Below are 18,907 nucleotides of genomic sequence, written 5' to 3' on the forward strand. Positions count from 1 at the left end.
TGCCATGCACTCCTAAGCTCATTGGTTTTTTTTCTATTATTAAGTAATCTTTTAAATTATCTTATGCCCTTTAAGCTGGATAAAGAATGCTTAGCATTTTTTAAAAAAAGATTTTATTTATTTATTTGACAGACAGAGGTCACAAGTAGGCAGAGAAGCAGGCAGTGAGAGAGGGGGAAGTAGTTCCCCGCGGAGCAGAGAGCCTGATGCAGGGCTCGGTCCCAAGACCCTGGGATCATGACCTGAGCCAAAGGCAGAGGCTTTAACCCACTGAGCCACCCAGGCACCCCTAGAATGCTTAGCATTTTATTAAAGATGTAAAAGAGCTGAAGCAACAGCATTTTAAAGGACTTTTTTTTAAAAAGCCTTTTAGAAATATCCCAGTGTTAAGGTGATTTATATTGAATTAGTCTGTGTATATAGTAGCTACTAAGTTTTTGAAAGAATTTGAATTTGAGCCATTAAGACTTTTCAACTTAAGAACAGAATAGAAGAGGCATATTTTAAAATATGCCCTTTTAGGGACACCTAGCTAGCTCAGTTGGTGGAGCATGAGACTCTCGATCTCAGGGTTGTAAGCTTGAACCCTACTTTGGGTTTATTTAAAAATAAAATCTTAAAAAAAATATTTAATAATGTACTCTTTGTGAATTTTTTTGGTTACTTGTGCCTTGCATTTTTAATTTCTCAAGAATATGGTTATAGCACTGCATTTTATTTTTATTTTTTATTTTTTAAAGATTTTATTTATTTATTTGAGAGAGAATGAGTGAGAGAGAACATGAGAGAGGAGAAGGTCAGAGAGAGAAGCAGACTCCCCAAGGAGCTGGGAGGCTGATGCGGGACTCGATCCTGGAAGTCCAGGATCATGACCTGAGCCAAAGGCAGCTGCTCAACCAACTGAGCCACCCAGGCACCCGTAGCTTGCATTTTAAATGTAGCACTTAGAAGTCTAAATGTGGCAATCTGATATACTGAAAATTTAGCAAATATATAGCTTAAGTCGATTGCTGCAAGGTGAGAAATATTTTGCTGAAAATAGCAAGAGTGTGACAAGAAGGAGAGGTGGTAGTACCCAGTATTTAAAACTTTTTTTAGAAAGCTTTTATTAATTTTATTTTAGAGAGAGAGTGCGTGAATGGGGAGAGGGGCAAAAGGAGAGGGAGAGAACCTCAAGTCAACTCTGTGCTGTGTGGAGCCTGGTATAGGGCTCAATCTCATGACATTGAGATCAGGACCTTTGCCAAAACCAAGAGTCAGATGCTCAACTGACTGAGCCAACCTAAGAATTCAAACCTTTTTTTTTTTTTTTTAAAGATTTTATTTATTTATTTGACAGACAGAGATCACAAGTAGGCAGAGAGGCAGGCAGAGAGAGAGGAGGAAGCAGGCTCCCTGCTGAGCAGAGAGCCCGATGCGGGGCTCGATCCCAGGACCCTGAGATCATGACCTGAGCCGAAGGCAGGGGCTTAACCCACTGAGCCACCCAGGCGCCCCAGAATTCAAACCTTTAAAGACTCTAATTATCCTGAATTTCAGTCCTCTGATTTAAGAGCTTTGACTTTGGGCAAAGTTTAAACTCACTAAGCTTTTATTTTGAGAGAATTGTATGAGATAATACATGTCAAACACTTAGGTACTGCGCATAGTTCTTGACCCACAATAAACATTGAGTAAAATATTACTTGGTATTCAGCATTTCCATTATCCTTTTAATGTTGTTTTTCAAAAGGGTGTTCTATAATTCTTGTATAAAAGTCAACTTTTAGATACTTTATAATGTGGATTTTAAATAAACAAACTGTATGCTTTATATAGTTTTGAATGCATAAACATTGCAGTGACAGTTTTGGTTCTTTACAAGCCAATATCATTGCTGTTTATTAGACTCATTCACCTATAAATACAGTCTTTCTCTTATCCTATTGTTCTTAGGTGACAAATTTCTCATCCTCATTATACTTTCTTATGTTCTTTTTGGCATAAAAGAAGAATTATGACAAGATTTTTTTTTTCTTGACTTCTAGAAAAGAATTTTGCTTTTACCAGCTGTTTTTTTTCTTTTTTTTAAATTTCAGACTGAATAATAGGGACTGCTAGAATTGTTAAGTATTTTTAGTGCTTCTTTGCCATTTAATGTGGTAGATTGAATATTGTCATGTAGTAACACAAATTAGCCTGTATCTGAATCATATCTATGAGAGTTTAAAGGCATTTAATGTCCTTAACATACTGGAAGGCTGCCCCTGAAGATCTAGCCTTTCACTTTCCTTACCTCCATAACTCCTCCAGCCTGTTTGGCCTACTTGTTGTCTCAAAATATTCTTCACTGAGTTATTGTCTTAGCTTACCTTTTCATAATATTCATGTATTTTTCAAATGTTGTGTTATCAGAATATCCTTTCTTCACCACACTTTCTTTTTTTTTTTTTTTTAAAGATTTTATTTATTTATTTGACAGAGAGAGAGATCACAAATAGGCAGAGAGACAGAGAGAGAGATGAGGAGAAGCAGGCTCCCTGCTGAGCAGAGAGCCCTATGTGGGACTCGATCCCAGGCCTCTGGGATCATGACCTGAGCCGAAGGTAGAGGCCCAACCCACTGAGCCACCCAGGCGCCCCAACCACACTTTGTAAAATAGCAAACATCACTTTTTATTCTCTTTATTCAGCTTTCTGTGTATCTTACTTGTGACCTTTCATGTCATGTATTTGTTTATGTCACTGTCACTTGAATAAAAACTCAGGTATAAGCTCCCTTAAAACTTTGGTACTAAATTAGTGTCCACACATAGAAGATACTTGCTTAATATTTCTTGGATGCAGAAGTAAAAATAGGTAGCTATTTTGACTCTTCACTTTGTCCGGGGACTTTTCTAAGCTGCTTTCATAAAACTGGTATCGTCCCTGTTTTACAAATTAGGAAAGCGAAACCAAGAAATATTAAGTACCTTGTCTGGACTCACATGCTTAAAAGTGGTGAAACGAAAACTTGAGCCTGTGTAGTCAGTCTAGACCTAGAGCTTATACCGGTACCATGTTATCTGTTTTTAGAAATAAAAAGGATCTAAGCAGTGATCTAACACATACTTACCTGATGCAGGAAGATCACACGGATTTTCATTCTTAAATCAAGAGGTAGAGATTGCCTTTGACAAGATTACCTTTACATATTTAAGAACTTTTGTAGTGTTTTGCCTTTGTCTTCCCCATGTGAAATACATTCGTGTTAGTCTTTCTTTCTTTTATACAGATTCTATTGAAATTAATTGTGTAAAGCCCTTGGATAATAGTGCCTTGAAACTGAGAATAAACTTCAGCTAGAGATCTGGTTAGTGAAGGTACACTTATTCTGGGTACTGTACTTACTAGTACTGTTTAAGATTGCATTGATACTTTTGGTAGCTATACCATAATATTTTCATGTCAACTTGTGATCATAAATTTTCTCTTTTCTTTTCACTTACTGACCTTGAACCATGGCTCTCCACATCTTAGATTTTGTATGTTTTTGTTCTTTAGACCCAAGTGTTGGCAACATTGTTCTTTTAAAAATTTTGTCCTCTTAGTTACTATTATTTCCAGATCACTTTGACTTCAGATTTTGTCATAATTTTTTAGTAATAGTTTATTTATAAACTTAACTCTCTTAGCCTTTCCTTAAGTATTGTTCTCAAATACATTCTTACTCTTTTTTGTTTTTTTTAAAGATTTTATTTATTTATTTATTTGACAGATAGAGATCACAAGTAAGCAGAGAGGCAGGCAGATAGAGGGGGAAACAGGCTTCCCCCCGAGCAGAGAGCCCGATGCGGGACTTGATCCCAGGACCCTGGGATCATGGCCTGAACCAAAGGCAGAGACTTAATCCACTGAGCCACCCAGGTACCCCTACCTACATTCTTACTTTTGAAAAGAAATGGGAGGAGCTTATGTCTAACATTTCTGTCTCTATGGTGGAGTGACTATTTTTTTCTTGAATGTTATTAAAATTTAATTTAAGGTTTTGATGAGAGTATAAATAATGTTAACATCTTTCTTTTAATGCTATTGAATTTTCTGACTCAAGAATGTTGTTTCTTGGGTGGATCATCTTTTAAATATTTGATAATATTAATCTTGAGTGAAAAACCTAGACAAAAGAAACTTTTTGTGTGAAGAACTCATATTCATAATAATTGAGGTGCAAGAATGTAAATTAGCTTGGATTTCCCATTAAATACAATATACTCCAAAACCAAGATGGTTTAGGATACTAAACATTTTTTTTCTAAAACTTTTGATTTTAGCATTTTTATTTTTTTAAGTTTTTATTTAAATTCCAGTTAGTGAACATACAATGAAATATTAATTTCAGTTGTACAATTTAGTGATTCAGCGCTTACATATAATACCTGGTACTCATCACAACCAATACACTCTTTCATCTCTATCGCCTGTTTAATTTATCCCCTTTCTCCATACACTTGCTAACACCAGTTGTTTCTTGTGTTTTTGGTTTTAGCTATTCTGATAGATGTAAGGTGAGATCTCGTAGTTTTGATTTGCATTTCCTTGATGATAAGTGATGATGAGCATCTTTTCATGTGTCTGTTGGCTGTTTGTATTCTTTGGAGAAATGTCAGCTCTTTTGTCCATTTTTAATTGGGTTATTTGGTTTTTGGGTGTTGGTTTATATAAGTTCTTTATATGTTTTCAATACTAGCCCTTTATTAAATATGTCATATGCTAATATCTTCTCCCATTCAGTAGGTTGCCTTTTAGTTTTGTTGTTTGTTTCTTTCACTGTGCAGAACTTTTTATTTTGATGTAGTCCCAGTAGTTTATGTTTGCTTTTGTTTCCCTTACCTCAGGAGACATTTCTAGAAAGAAGTTGCTATATCCGATGTCAGAGAGGTGACTGCCTATATTCTCCTCTGGGATTTAAATTGTTTCATGTCTGATATTTAGGTCTTTAATCCATTTTGAATTTATTTTTGTGTATGGTGTAAGAAAGTGGTCCAATTTCATTCTTTCACATATTCCTGTCCAGTTTTCCCAACACCATTTGTTGAAGAGATTTTCTTTTTCCCACTGGATATTCTTTCCTGCTTTGTCAAAGATTAATTCACTGTATTGTGACCAATTGCAGGTTCGTTTCTGGGTTTTCCATTCTATTCTGTTAATCTGTGTGTCTGTTTCTTCACCAGACCTTACTGTTTGGATCACTGTAGCTTTGTAATATAACTTGAAGTCTGGAACTGTGATTCTTCCAGGTTTGCCTTACTTTTTCAAAATTGCTTTAGTAAATTGGGGCCTTTTGTGGTTCCATATAAATTCTAGGATTGTTTACTCTAGTTCTGTGAAAAACGCTGTTCTTGGTATTTTGATGGGGATTGCATTAAATGTGTAGATTGCTTTGGCTAGTAATAGATATTTTAATAATTTTCTTTCAATACATGAGCATGGATGTCTTTCCATTTCTATGTGTTGTCTTCAGTTTCTTTTTTTAAAAAAGGATTTTATTTATTTGAGAGGGGCAAACAAGCTCCTCCCTACTCAGCATGGAGCCGGATATGTGGGGCTTAGTCCCAGGACCCTGAGATCATGACCTGAGTGGAAACCAAGAGTTGGATGCTTAACTGACTGAGCCACCCAGGTGCCCCGTCTTCCATTTCTTAGCCTCTGTATACTGAGGCATGCTTCCATGTGTATTCTTGTATTTTATTATATATATCATTACAATCTTATGGTCATAATATAATGGTATTTTATATCGACAAGTTCAGTGTATTGTATAGTATTCTATCTCATTGAGATAAATCTCCGAAAGTACTCAGTCTGTCAGTGATGATTCTAATTGTTTTGCATTTTTTAATGTCCTATTAAGTTTCCTTAGAATGATCTAATTTATGAAATTATAGAAACAAAATAAGATACAGATTTTTGCTTCAAGTATTGGTAGGGTAGGTTATTTAGACCATCTTTTCTCCTAAGGGCAACTTAAAAAGTTGGCAAGATATATAAAGAAAGATTCTTCTTTTAAAGAAGCTAAAAAGGTAGGCCAAAATCAAGAAGAATGTGGGAACTCAGAGACATGAGCCTAGTACTGGAAGCCACTTTTGATCTGAAGACATTTGCTGATCCAGAAGCAACATTTATAAGAGTAATACATAGGTTTTATGGCCTTGTGGGGTAGGGGTAGGGGAGTCTGTAATAAAAGCCAAAGCTTGTCTAAGGTGAGGAGTGGGAAATCTACTTAAATTCCTCTCCACCCTTTTTACACAGATACCCCAAAGGGTTATATCTCTAGGATAATCATGGACTGGAAATGATTTGCCTCTCCCCAGGATATCCAGCTCTTTTGGTGTTGCTCATTTTGTCCAAGGAATCTATAGTCTTAAAGCTGGATTGAGGTTGTCCTAGATTAGTAGTGCCACAAAGTGCTTGGCAGAAGCTGACAAATACTCTTTAGAGAAATCTTCATCATAGTTTTCAAATGAGTCCTACAATCGTTTTTCAAAAATAGTAACCTCCACCGAGAGAGTGGAAATCTGTCGGAGATTGAGTGTGGGGGTAGGATGTTCAATACATCTGGCTGGCTGCCTTGGGTCATTTTCTGCCCCCTGCCTCCCTGCTGCCAGCTTTTGTTCCTGATTTGCAACTGTTGTCCTTGTTGGCATCACCTCTTAAGATGGTGAGAGGTGTGTAACAACTCCCAATACAGACATGTAATAACCCTCTTGTTTTCATCTTTCAGTCTTTCTTTCTATGCCACTGCTTACAACTTCTGTGCCCTGTCTGGGTCCTAAGGCATGCATTAGCTTGCCTTCCATACTGTATCTCCCCTGCAGGAATTTGCTGGTCACATTTCTTACCTCTACTTACTCTTTGCTCCATTTTCCATCTTCTGGAAGTTTGTTGACATCTCTCATTTGGTCTTGTTTCCTATATTGTTTTCTTTTTTATTATAGGTTTATTTATTCTTTTTTATTCTTTTCCTTTCACTTCAGTGGATTTCTGGAAGAAGAGTTTTAGACATATGTATAAAATACTCAACATTTAAGCAAAACTTCACATGGTTTACAAACTTATTTGAGCATAGGAAAAATTTATGAAAGTGGTTCAAAAGATATGGATGTCTGCATATTTTCTAATATTGCCAAATATCCCTCTGAAGAGAATGTAACTCACACTCTTTTTTTTTTTTTTAATATTTTATTTATTTATTTAACAGACAGTGATCACAAGTAGGCAGAGAGGCAGGCAGAGAGAGAGAGAGAGGAGAAAGCAGGCTCCCTGTGGATCAGAGAGCCCGATGTGGGACTCGATCCCAGAACCCCGAGATCATGACCCTAGCTGAAGGCAGAGGCTTAACCAACTGAGCCACCCAGGTGCCCCGTAACTCACACTCTTCATATTAAAATATGATTATGCCTCTAATAGTATTTTGGTCTTTCTTTTTTTTTTTTTTTTCAAGTAGGCTCAATACCCAGCGTGGGTCTTGAACTCAGGATGCTGAGATTAAGAATCACGAACTCTACCAACTGAGCCAGCCAGATGCCCTTCACTTTAGTCTTTAAATTAGTGCAAAAAGGGGCATGTGGTTGGTTCATTCAGGAGAGCATGTAGCTCTTAATCTCAGCGTTGTGAGTTTGAGCCCCACATTGGGTGTAGAAATTACTAAAAGTAAACTTTATGAAATTAGTTACATAAAATATTTTGGGGGAAATTATAATATTTTAAAGATCATTTCTGTGATTCCTTAGCTTTTATTTTTTTCTGTTTTTATTTCTTAAAATTAATCTAAATTGACATAAACTAAATATTTGGCAGCAACATTTTCTTTGTATCTTAAAGATGACGTTCATTGTTTTAGTTTCTATTTTAGCTTGGGACTTTTTTGTTTCATAGAGTAAGTTTGTGTGTTAGAAAAAAAGGAGAACTTCTTTATATTTAATGATCGTGAATAAATCATTTGTCAGACATAGTCAACACTGTGCATGCATACTCATGGTAAAATGCATTCATTGCTCTCTGGAGAAGAAAACAGCCAGTCTTCTTTCCTACTAAAATTCTTGAGGTGTTTCATTTGGTGGTGTGCCCATTGAGACAATGTCTCCTTCTAATCCTGCCAAAAGAATCGTTTTTGGCATTTTACAGATCAGTTCTTCTAGTTCCCTCATAGAGCCTCCCCACCCCCAAATGAAGTAGGAAATTTAAATATGAATTGTGCCAAGAATTTAACACTTTCTTATTAACTGAAAACCAAATTTATTTTTAGTACTCTTCATATGTTTTGCCTGATTTGTATTCACTAGTATTACTTCTGGCTTATAGTCCATTGGCCAGTGATATTAATCAGTGGCTTTAAAATGTTTAGAGAGCTCTGTTTTAGCATGCAATTGAGAAAAGAAAAAAATTTAAATATATAAACTATTTTTAAGTGGAGACAGTATTAACTTTTTTTTTTTTTTAAAGGAATAATGTGCAAACAAATACTTTAGGGTAATGGTTCTTAAATTATGGTCTTTAGATCAGTGGCAGCTGCATTACCTCAGAACTTGTTAATGATGTGCAAATTCTGCCTTTGGTTCTGCCTCAGACTGTATCGAACCTGTGGGGACTAGGACCCAGCAATGTGTGTTTTAATTAATAAGTCTTCTAGATTGTTCTGTACACTAAAAATCGGGAACCATTTCTTTAGAGATTAAGAGCATGGATTTTTAAATCAGTTGTATCTAAATTCAAATTCCGAAATTCACCATTTAATATCTTTATAACTTTGGACTACTTACCTAATTTCTCCAAGCCTTAGTTTAGTTTCCTCAGTTGTAAAGTTGGAATATCACCTCTCTTGTGTAGAACAAGTAAATGGGGTTGTTTGTAAATTGCCTGGTATGCAACTAAAAAGTGATTGTTGTATCCTTACCATTAAACAAATACTATAATTTTTGATTCTCAAGCACAGTTATTCTGTATTAATAACTGTAGGGATCTTAAAGTCATGTCATTGGAAACATTGTGTCAGCGTACTTGGTAAAGTTTTCTTTTTTTTCTCTTAATGGAGAGTAGGTAATGGTGCATTTAAAACTCAGTGGTGTCTGATTCAATGATATGTGTGGTATTATGTTCAAGGTATAGGAGCACTGTCAGGATTGAGCATGTATTTGAGTGTGTATTGACTCAATCAGGTTTTAGCCTGGGACAGGTATTGAATTGGCCCCAGGAGAAGTAGGCATTTTAATCATACATTGTAGAAGTTGAATTTAGCAAACAGGTATGACTGGAAGTGTATATTTGATTGGGAGCATAAAGAGAAATAATCTGAAGTACAGGAATACCTCATTTTATTGCACTTTGTATATACTGCAATTTTACAAGTTGTGGGTTTGTGGCCAACCCTGTGTCTAGCAAGTATATTGGTGCTATTTCTCCAGTAGTATTTGTTCATGTCGGTGGCACATTTGGGTAATTCTTCCAATGTTTCATGCTTTTTCAGTACGATTATATTCCTTATAGTGATTTGTGATCAGTGATTATGACTCAGAATGCTCAGATGATGGTTAGCATTTTTAGCAATAAAGTATTTTTTAATTAAGAATCTAAAACATTGGTTTTTAGACATGCTGTTGCACATTTATAGACTGTAGTGTAGTGTCAGCATAACTTTTTGTATGTACTGGGAAACCAAAAAATTCATTTGACTCGCTTTGTTGCGGTATTTGCTTTATTACAGTGGTCTGGAACCGAATCTGCAATATATCTGAGGTATGCCTGTAATATCAAGTAACCTAAACAAAATTCATACTAGTATAGGAAAACTGATTTTTATAAATTTTCTGTATAGGTTTTCATCCTCCCTTAAATCAGTTGTCATCAGCCTTTGGCTTGTAACAAAACCCTCATGGCACTTTAACAATATGCTTGCTGTTAAATCTTTGCAACCAGGCCTGCTAAATTGAAATATCTGAGGATGAAGCTTGGATTTGTATGTATTTTGAAATATACCCAGGCTTTATTCCTGGATATTTAAATATTATATCCAGGCTCTCCATATACATAGAGACATTATCTCTGCCGGAATCAAATTAATTATTTTTTCATTTTAATTTCAAACTTAATTACTTTTCCAAAGCATCTTTTAAGAAAAACATTTAATGGGTTATACTTTCCTTGAATAGCTATTCTTCACTCCCTTCCCTTATTTGTATCTCTTCCTTCTCTTCCTTTTTCTGTGATCTCTGAAAGAGAAGGTAGATAGTTAACACTTCCATTTTATAATTTGTGTGGGAAATCTGACTCTATTATAAGCCCCATGAAGGAATACATACATATGAAATAGTACAAAAGTTATTCTCCCTCTGATTATGCACATCCAGTGATGAACTGTAGGCTAGCTTTAACTTTAGCAAGTTGTTTTTATTTTGGTTGGAATTTATTGCTCTCTATATCTTCTTCAGTGTCTGTTTTTTATTATTGATGCTGTTCTGTGTCTAAGCATTAGGTAATCCCTTATCCTACTGCTTATCTTTATTGCTTTTTCCTAAACCATCCTCTCCTTCTTGAATTTGCAAATTGAAGAAAAACATTAATCCTGTGTAAATAATTTTTAAGATTCTTTTATTAAGCCAGCAACAAAAGTATATAGCATAGAATATCTGGATTTCATGAATTGTATTTCCTACTTTCTGGATTATGATTTCCAAGCATGCTCTTATCTCATTAACACAAGGTGGTCTATGCTTAACCTAGGATCTTTATTTTTTTTTCTTTCTTTCTTTCTTTTTTTTTTTTAGAAACTTGTGGTGGAGAATGTTGATGTGCTAACACAAATGAGGACCAGCTTTGACAAACCAGACCAGATGGCCGCTCTCTTTAAAAGATTATCATGTGGGTAACTCATGAAACTTTCTATAAGCATTAAGAAGACCTTGACACTCAGTATTTAGCCTTTGCTTAAACATAAATATAATTACTCCTGAGCTTATGAAGAGAGCAGAAAATAGTTGCAGTCAAAGGATATTTTGAGTATATGGCTTATCTATTTCACATTTTTTTTTTACCATTGCTTTAATACCATGTATCAAATATTTAATGAGTATTATCAATTAGTTCATAAACTCATTTAATACAAGTAATTTAGACTGAAGGAGAATTAACTTTTGAGTCTATAACTTTCTAAAAATCAACTTTATTGTGGTATAATTTGCATACAATGAAATCTACACATGTAAGTGAACAGTTTGATGGATTTTTGTCAAATGCATATATCCATGTAACCATTAACCATAGTCAAGACATACAGCACTTCCATCACCTCAGGAAGTTGCCTCATGTCCCTTTGTAGTCAGTTTCTTGATATCCCACAAACATAGATAAAAACTGATCTGATTTCTGTCACTATAGATTAAATTTGCCTGTTACAGAACTCTACATAAATGGAATCACACAGTATATACTCTTGTGCCTGTCTTTTTCCACTTAGTATGTTATGTGAATCAGTAATCTGTTCTTTTTTATTGTGATCTAGTAGTCATTGCATGAAAATCTGAGCCCTACAACTAAAAAAATTCGTTTTTAATGTCTTCTTGACATTGATTCTTTGTAGGAGGTATATTGTGCAATAGCAGTGAGTCTTAAAAATTTATGAAAACATAGTTAGGTAACTATTTTAGGTGCACTTGAATTAATTTTATTTTCATTTGCTTTTGTACTTGAATTTGTATAATTAAAAATTATTCTGAAGTCATACTTCTTACTGATTCATTTAAAAGCTTTTCCAGCATTAAAAAATTAATGAAATACCAAAAAAAACTTTGTATTTGAGAAAACCACAGTTTATTCTCCCAAATAAAAAATAATCCTAAAAAAAAATTAAAGCCATGTGTATATTTTACTTAATACGTCCCCCTGGAGAATTTTCTTTTAAATGTTATGCAGCTATATCAGATTTTAAAAGTATAAAATGATTTAGAGAATCACTTTATTAGGCTATCTTATTCAGCTTCAAAAATATAAACTTATATAATAAAAATTAGTATAAAATTAAACTACATGATAGTTGCCTTATAGAACAGATCAGTTGTTGCCAGAACTGGCAAAGCAACAAGTGATGAAACTTGTTGACCACAGTGGCAATGGTGGTAACCCAAGTCTACACATGTTAAAATTTTTTCCTAGAGCTGTACCAAAAGGGGGAAGGAGCATCATGTTTACTGTACGGTACTTTAAAAAACGAAATTAAAATTAAAAAAAAAAGAAAATACTGATTTGGTAGTATTCTAGGGAGGTAGAATATGAATAAATACTTAGAAGAAAATTATTTTTTTTAATTTCTACCTGATCTCTTTTGTTCATTGTTTTACTATATACTTACATTTACCAGTCTTGTTTTCTTTATTCTTAATTATTTTTTCCTGCTTCTCCTATTTTTTAATACTCAGTTGACCACCCAACCAGCCTAACTACTTAACTTTTTACTAAGTAAATAATATTTTGACTGTATCATCTGGTTAAAGGCATTTAATCCACTGCATTGTTCAGTACCTGCTTACTGTTACTTTAACTCTCCTATTTGTGTAATTGAAACAAAACAGAATTTGTTAAAATTCCAAAGTTCATACAATTTCAGAATAAAATCCATAACCCTAATGGCCCATCTATATCAAATTTGCCTTCAAATAGAATTTATTTATTCTTTTTTGTGATTTGGAAATAGAAAAGTTCTGCTTGAGAATGGCTCATGTAGGGGAGTAGAGAAAGCTATTCGTTCAGTTGAAATATTTTTCAAAACACTCTTTTGTCTCAGATCCCCATCTTTGTGCCTCCTTCATCCCATATTCAGAGGTTGATAAATTTTTATAAGAGTCTGATTTTCATATTCAACAACTATATTCTTTTTAATGCCTTTAAAAAGCCATGTAATTTGTTAAAAGTAACCCTAATTGGGGCACCTAGATAGTACAGTCAGTTAAGCCTCTGACTCTTGATTGCGGCTCAGGTCTTGATCTCAGAGTCCTGGGAGCCTGCTCTGCATCAGGCTCCATGCTCAGCACAGAGTCTGCTTGAGATTTTCTCTCCCTCTGTCCCTCCCATCCATGCTTGCTCTCTCTCAAATAAATAAATTAATCTTAAAAAAAAATTCCTCTGAATTGGGAGGTAATCTGTAATTAATTTTCAGTTCTAAGACTTTAAGCTATTTGAGCAAATTTAATACTGTATTGCTTCCTGTTTTCTGACAGTGTGTTTCTGGGGTCTAGGTTCATCACTTTATTGACTCCCTTAGTATAGACCTTAATTTTTCTAGTTTTCCTTTAATAAATCTTCCTTTTAAAAATTCATTCCATACACTTTTGCCCTGACCTTGCGACCATCTACAAATCTGTAAGTTGCCTCCAAAGACCTTTACTTTAGCAATACTTTGAATGTTATTATCACCTTAAATTGTTGCACTGATAAGATCCTGAATTTGAAACTTGACTCTCAGTTCAGTCATGTCTTCAAGCTTTCCCACTCCTTCACTCCTATTAAATTTTTTGTTCTAGCTCATTGAAACATTGTTTCTCTAGTTTTCTAATCAGCCTCTTCCTGGCTTTACTTCCTTACCCATTATGGACTTTAAAACTTAGTGATTTTAATTGCATTCTCCTTTGTGCTATCATACCTTTAACTTTTTTTTTTTTTAAGATTTTATTTATTCATTTGAAAGAGATACAGAGACAGAGATGGAGAGAGAGAGAGCACAAGCAGGGGAGAGGCAGAGGGAGAGGGAGAAGAAGACTCCCTGCTGAGCTGGGAGCCAGACATGGGGCTCTATCTTAGGACCTGGAGATCATGACTTGAGCGGAAGGCAGATGCTTAACCGTCTGAACCACCCAGCTGCCCCTTCTTTGACTTTTTGCTACATTCATCATTCTAAGCAGTTTCTCTGATCCCAGAAAAATCTCCTGCTCCCTGGAGGCCAGATACTGCTTGTAAAGTAACACTTGTTAAAGTCTGTTGTTAAGCCTTCCTCTTATTCATTCTACCATTCTTCATATTGCCAAATTTTTGACTAGCTTGTATTCACTGTTTGTCTTTCCAGTTCTCTACTCTCAGTACACTATAATGTGGCTATGCCTGAAACCTTTCTGGAAGAGATCATTAGTGACTATCCATTTTTAAAATCTGGTCCTCTCTCTTCTTATTCTACTTCATTTCTCTATAGTCTTTCTCTCTTTTATTCCCCTTTTTATTGAAATGTCATTCTCTTTATTTGTCAATACTTTTACAATTTTTAAGACTTTTTTTTAATAATCCTTTTGGGGAAATGTATCCAGTCTTATTTATCAGTGTGTCTTTAAAGTATTCATCCCCAGCCTGACTCTCCTTATGGCGCTCCAGGTATTTAATACCAAGTGCTAATTTGATCAGAGTGTGGTCTATGGACCGGAAGCAACAATCAAAAGCACCACATAGGAGTTTGTTAAGAATGTAAATTATTAGGGTTCCACTCCAGACTTACTAAATCAGTTTGCTGGGGCCCAGCAGGTGATTCTGATTTGCACTGAAGTTTGAGAAATATTGTTAGATGTTTGACGCACAGATACTTTGCAGCATCTCTGGCATAGGAATGATATTTTGATGGGAGATACAAATGGGTGGGGCGAGAAAGCCTGATATTATGTTATTGACCATTATATTACCTCCCATGCCACTCACCCAGTGATTCTCAGAGGGAAACTTGGTTATGTTATCTGACTTTTTTCCTGTCATATTCCATATCTAGTAGCTATGTCCTCCAGATCAGAGTTTGCAAGTTGGTGGGTCATGTTTGGCCCAGAGATATTTAATTTTTTTTTGGCTCTGTGCTCCATTAAGTTAAAAACAAAACAAAACATTTTTTTGATCATTATTTTAAAAATGGATGATTTTGCATAAATATCCAAACTTTTGGTTTTCCCTCCCCCCAAATCCTGGACAGTATTTTGCCACATTGCAGTGATTGGCTGGAGCTAAGTAGCAGTTGTCGCCTTCAGAAATGTTTTTCTCCAGCTTTTCCCCCTCACTATTCTGTCTTTCACTTAGACTACTTCTTTATTTTATGTTACTTGCTATAGACACTGAACTTGTAACTCCTGCTGCTGCAGATCCCATCTCTTAAATGTAATGCCTCAGTCTGTTCCTTTTATTCTCATGGTTCTTATTTAAGGCTTTGTCATTTCATGAACTACAATCTTGGCTTCCTAATGTGTTCAGTCTAACCCTCTCCCACATTCAGTTATATTTCCAAAGATTTCTTTTCATATCACTCTTTATATTTAAAAAAAAAAAAAACCTGAACTACCCCCTCCTTGCTTAGAGGATAGTCAGAACTCTATCAAAATGGCATTCAAAAGCAATTATTTGGATAACCTTATATCATCCAGCCATTGTTTCCTCTCTTTCCCCCTACAATTCTTTGCTTGCCTGGCCTTAGATCCACATAGTCTCCACTCAAGTGGTAGTTCCTTGGGATATGCTTTAGTCTCTTTGGGCTACTACAACAAAATATTGCAGATTGGGTAGTACATAAACAACAGAAATTTATTTCTCATCGTTCTAGAGGCTGGAAGTTCAAGATCGTGGTGCTGGCATGGTTGGGTGAGGGACCTCCTCAGGGTCCCTGACTTGTCGCTGTATTTTTGTCGCTGTGTTTTCACGTGACTGAAAGGGGATAGGGTTCTCTCTGAAGCCTCTGTAAGGCAGTAATCAAGTTCATGAGACTTCACCTTCATGGCTTGAGCACCTTTCAAAGGCCCACCTCCTAATACCATCAGCTTTGGGGGCTTCAGTTTTTAATACGTGAATTTTGTAGGGACATAAACGTTCAGAACATAGCAAGATGTTAATGGAAATTTGGGGGAATTAGAGGAGGTGCCAGTGCTTAAAAAGGTATGCCAAATAATCCATTAATGATAAGTTAAACAACAGTTCTTACAATAAAGTTTCTCAGAACTTTTAATGTGTCATTATTGTTACATATATTCAAGAGAAGATTGTAGGATATAATTCTGGCAAAATTACTTGATTGAATTCTCAGTATCATCCCTTGGAAAATATATGATTATGCCACACTACTTATTTTCTCATTATTCACCTTATTTTCTGCATTCCTTTTTCTAGATTCTCTTTTGTTTTGTTCCCTGGCCTGGAATGCTTTTGTCTTCTCCTTTATGACCAACTTTGATAACATTTTCCCAGAGAAATAGTTCCTTTCATCCTTCTTTCTTCTCTCCTTTTCTGGATGGTAACATAGTCTCATTTCTTGAATAACCTTTTCATTGAACGTCTAGCCTTCTGAGTCTCCGGCACTCTACTAAGTACCAGAGAAAGATTTAAAAAAAAAAAAAAATTGGTTGATTCGACTGGTTTCTGCTCTGGGAGGTATAACATATTTGTGCCTTACCTCATTTTGTTAACACTGCTGTTTTAAGTCTCATCACATTTTGGCTTATATTATGGCTGTTGGTGTGTTTTAATAAAAGATGGTATGGTCAGGGTTTAAGCAAACCACACAAGGAGGTAGAAAGTCCAAACATTCTCTCCATTCCTGCTCCTTAAAGGTAGCTATGGTTAATGGTTATCTATACATCTTTCTAGAGATTTGTTATATATTTACAAATATATGTATGTATATACTGTTGACTCTTGAAATACATGAGGTTTAGGGGTGCTGATTCCCTGTGCTGTCAGAAATCTCCATGTAATTTTTGACTCCCCCAAAACTCAACTGCTAATAGCCTACTGTTTACTGGAAGCCTTGCTGATAAAATAGTTAACATATTTTATATGTTATATGTACTATATACTATATTCTTACAACAAAGTAAGCAAGGGAAAAATACTATTACAAAAATTATAAGGAAGAGAATATATATTTACTGTATTTACCAAAGTAAAATCCATGTGTAAGTGGACCTGCACACTTCAAATCTGTGTTGGTTCATGGGCGAGTTGTGTATCTTTTGTCTCATATAAATAGGGTTGTGTTTTCTTAGTTTTCTTGACAGTTCATTTAGACTGTTAGTTATGGTCTAGTTTATTATTCTGTTTATATTTGTGTTCTTATTATACAGTACTATGTATATTGGGAGTAGTTCAATAAATGTTTGTTGGTTTTTTTAAATATGAAGGTATTGATCCTTCCGATTCTAATTTCCCTTGATTTTTGTTAACTAAGTTTTAATATTGAATATATCATAATAATTTTCAGAATAATGCTTTTTAACCAGAACATGAATGATTAAATCATTTATAGTCTTCAATAGCCATTTTTTTTTTTTTCTTGACTCTCCAGACCTCAACAGTTTAAGAGTTTAGCATCTCCAAGTTCTGGGACCATTTGAGGACTTAACTCCTGTCCACTCTGACAACTCCTCTTTCTCCCTTAGTCTCTCTCTCCTTCCTCCTACTTCTGCCATTTCTGAGAGGATTATACAGGTGGCTACTTAAGTGATTATTTCAAGATTCTGGTGTACCATCTAAACCATTTTAAAGATAGTATGTGCTCCATATGAAGTAAACTGTAATTTCCTTACTTTAATATCATTCAGTACTTTTCCCTCTTTAATTATTTGTTGTAGTCAACTTGCTGTCATATCTTTTATCTTGGGAATTTTATGACTAGGAGTTTTCTTCAAGGTTAAGGAAGAATTGAATTCATACTCTTCTCTTTTCTTTCAATTTAGCTGTTGACAGTGTCTTGAAGAGGATGACAATAATTGGTGTAATTTTATCCTTCCGGTCATTGGCCCAGGAAGCACTTAGAGATGTAAGAAACCATTTTAAGTACATATCCTATAGTTAAATAATCCCTTTTAATTTCCCAGAAATTAAACATTACTTAAAATTCCAGTTTTCATAATTATATAATATCAAATATATAGAAATAAGAGTTATTTAAACTTATTTTTTATTTTGGCATTGAAATAGGGGTGGGGATTTAGTTTGCCAGGATATTGTACTACTTTTTCAACTTTACTCTTCATTGAAGTGTTTTCCATTTCAGCTATATTCAGTTTGGCATTCTAAGTACTGTTCTTAGTACGTCAGAAAATCAAGTGAAAATAGAAAAGGTAAAATAATGATTGTGAAAACTAGAAGTAATTGAATGATTATAATTAAATTTGGGGTTCACCTTTTTTTTTTTTTTTAAGATTTATTTATTTGAGAGAGAGACAGAGAGAGAGCATGCACAAGTAGGCAGAGCAGCAGGCAGAAGGACAGGGAGGAGCAGGCTCTCCGCTGAGCAGGGAGCCTGCTGCGGGGCTTGATCCCAGGACCCTGGGATCATGAGCCAAGCCAAAGGCAGCTGCTTAATCAACTGAGACACCCAGGTGCCCCTAGGGTTCATCATTTAAAAATAACAATGCATTTTTATTTGTTACCCTGCCTAGGTCTTATCTTACCACATTCCTTTTCTTGTAAGTTCAATTGAAGATTTCAAGGATCATATTCCAAGGGAAACTGATATGAAGGTAATAAAATTTCTATTTGGATTTTACAGTTTCTGAAATGAAATATTTGAGCTACATATGAAGTAAAACTTAATAAATTCAAAACTACTGTGAAGTTTATATTTTAGAGTGATCAATTAATTATGCTTACTTTTGCAAATGCATCTTTGAGAGCTCAGCACCAAAATGCTACATAGGCATTTTGAAAGTTCATCTTCCTTGATCACTTATAGCAATGTCAAATATGTTGGTATTGATCTTTTCTTATACTGATAGCTGTTCATACATAAGCAGAATTAGAAAGACAAGCCTAAGAGTTGTTTTAGTAAAATTTAATCAATTTTTTAAAATTAATGTTAAAAGTCTTGTAAAAGGATTTCAATTATAGGGTATAATTTTTAAAAATTTTAATACCCTGTTTTAGAAATTAAGGAATATTAGTAGCCATAT

The 18,907-nt window shown here is 34.8% G+C and overlaps 1 protein-coding gene and 1 long non-coding RNA gene across 5 annotated transcripts in view; one reads left to right on the forward strand and one right to left on the reverse strand.

The window, feature by feature from the left end:
• The window catches only part of NCKAP1 (NCK associated protein 1), a 101,457-nt gene that overhangs the window by 74,404 nt on the left and 8,146 nt on the right, over window positions 1-18,907 (forward strand). For all 4 annotated transcript variants that reach the window (XM_082690183.1, XM_082690184.1, XM_082690185.1 and 1 more), the window contains 3 exons: window positions 10,778-10,871; window positions 17,690-17,772; window positions 18,398-18,478. In XM_082690183.1, the coding sequence (XP_082546309.1) occupies window positions 10,778-10,871; window positions 17,690-17,772; window positions 18,398-18,478 (258 nt within the window). The remainder of the gene's footprint in view (window positions 1-10,777; window positions 10,872-17,689; window positions 17,773-18,397; window positions 18,479-18,907) is intronic.
• LOC309844050 lies at window positions 713-2,414 on the reverse strand. The gene is made up of 2 exons (XR_014300460.1): window positions 1,509-2,414; window positions 713-1,296 (listed from the first exon to the last, which is right to left on the reverse strand). It is a non-coding gene; the product is annotated as an uncharacterized lncRNA (long non-coding RNA).

The sequence above is a fragment of the Mustela nivalis genome, assembly GCF_964662115.1.
Source record: "Mustela nivalis genome assembly, chromosome: 11".
Lineage (NCBI taxonomy): Eukaryota > Metazoa > Chordata > Mammalia > Carnivora > Mustelidae > Mustela > Mustela nivalis.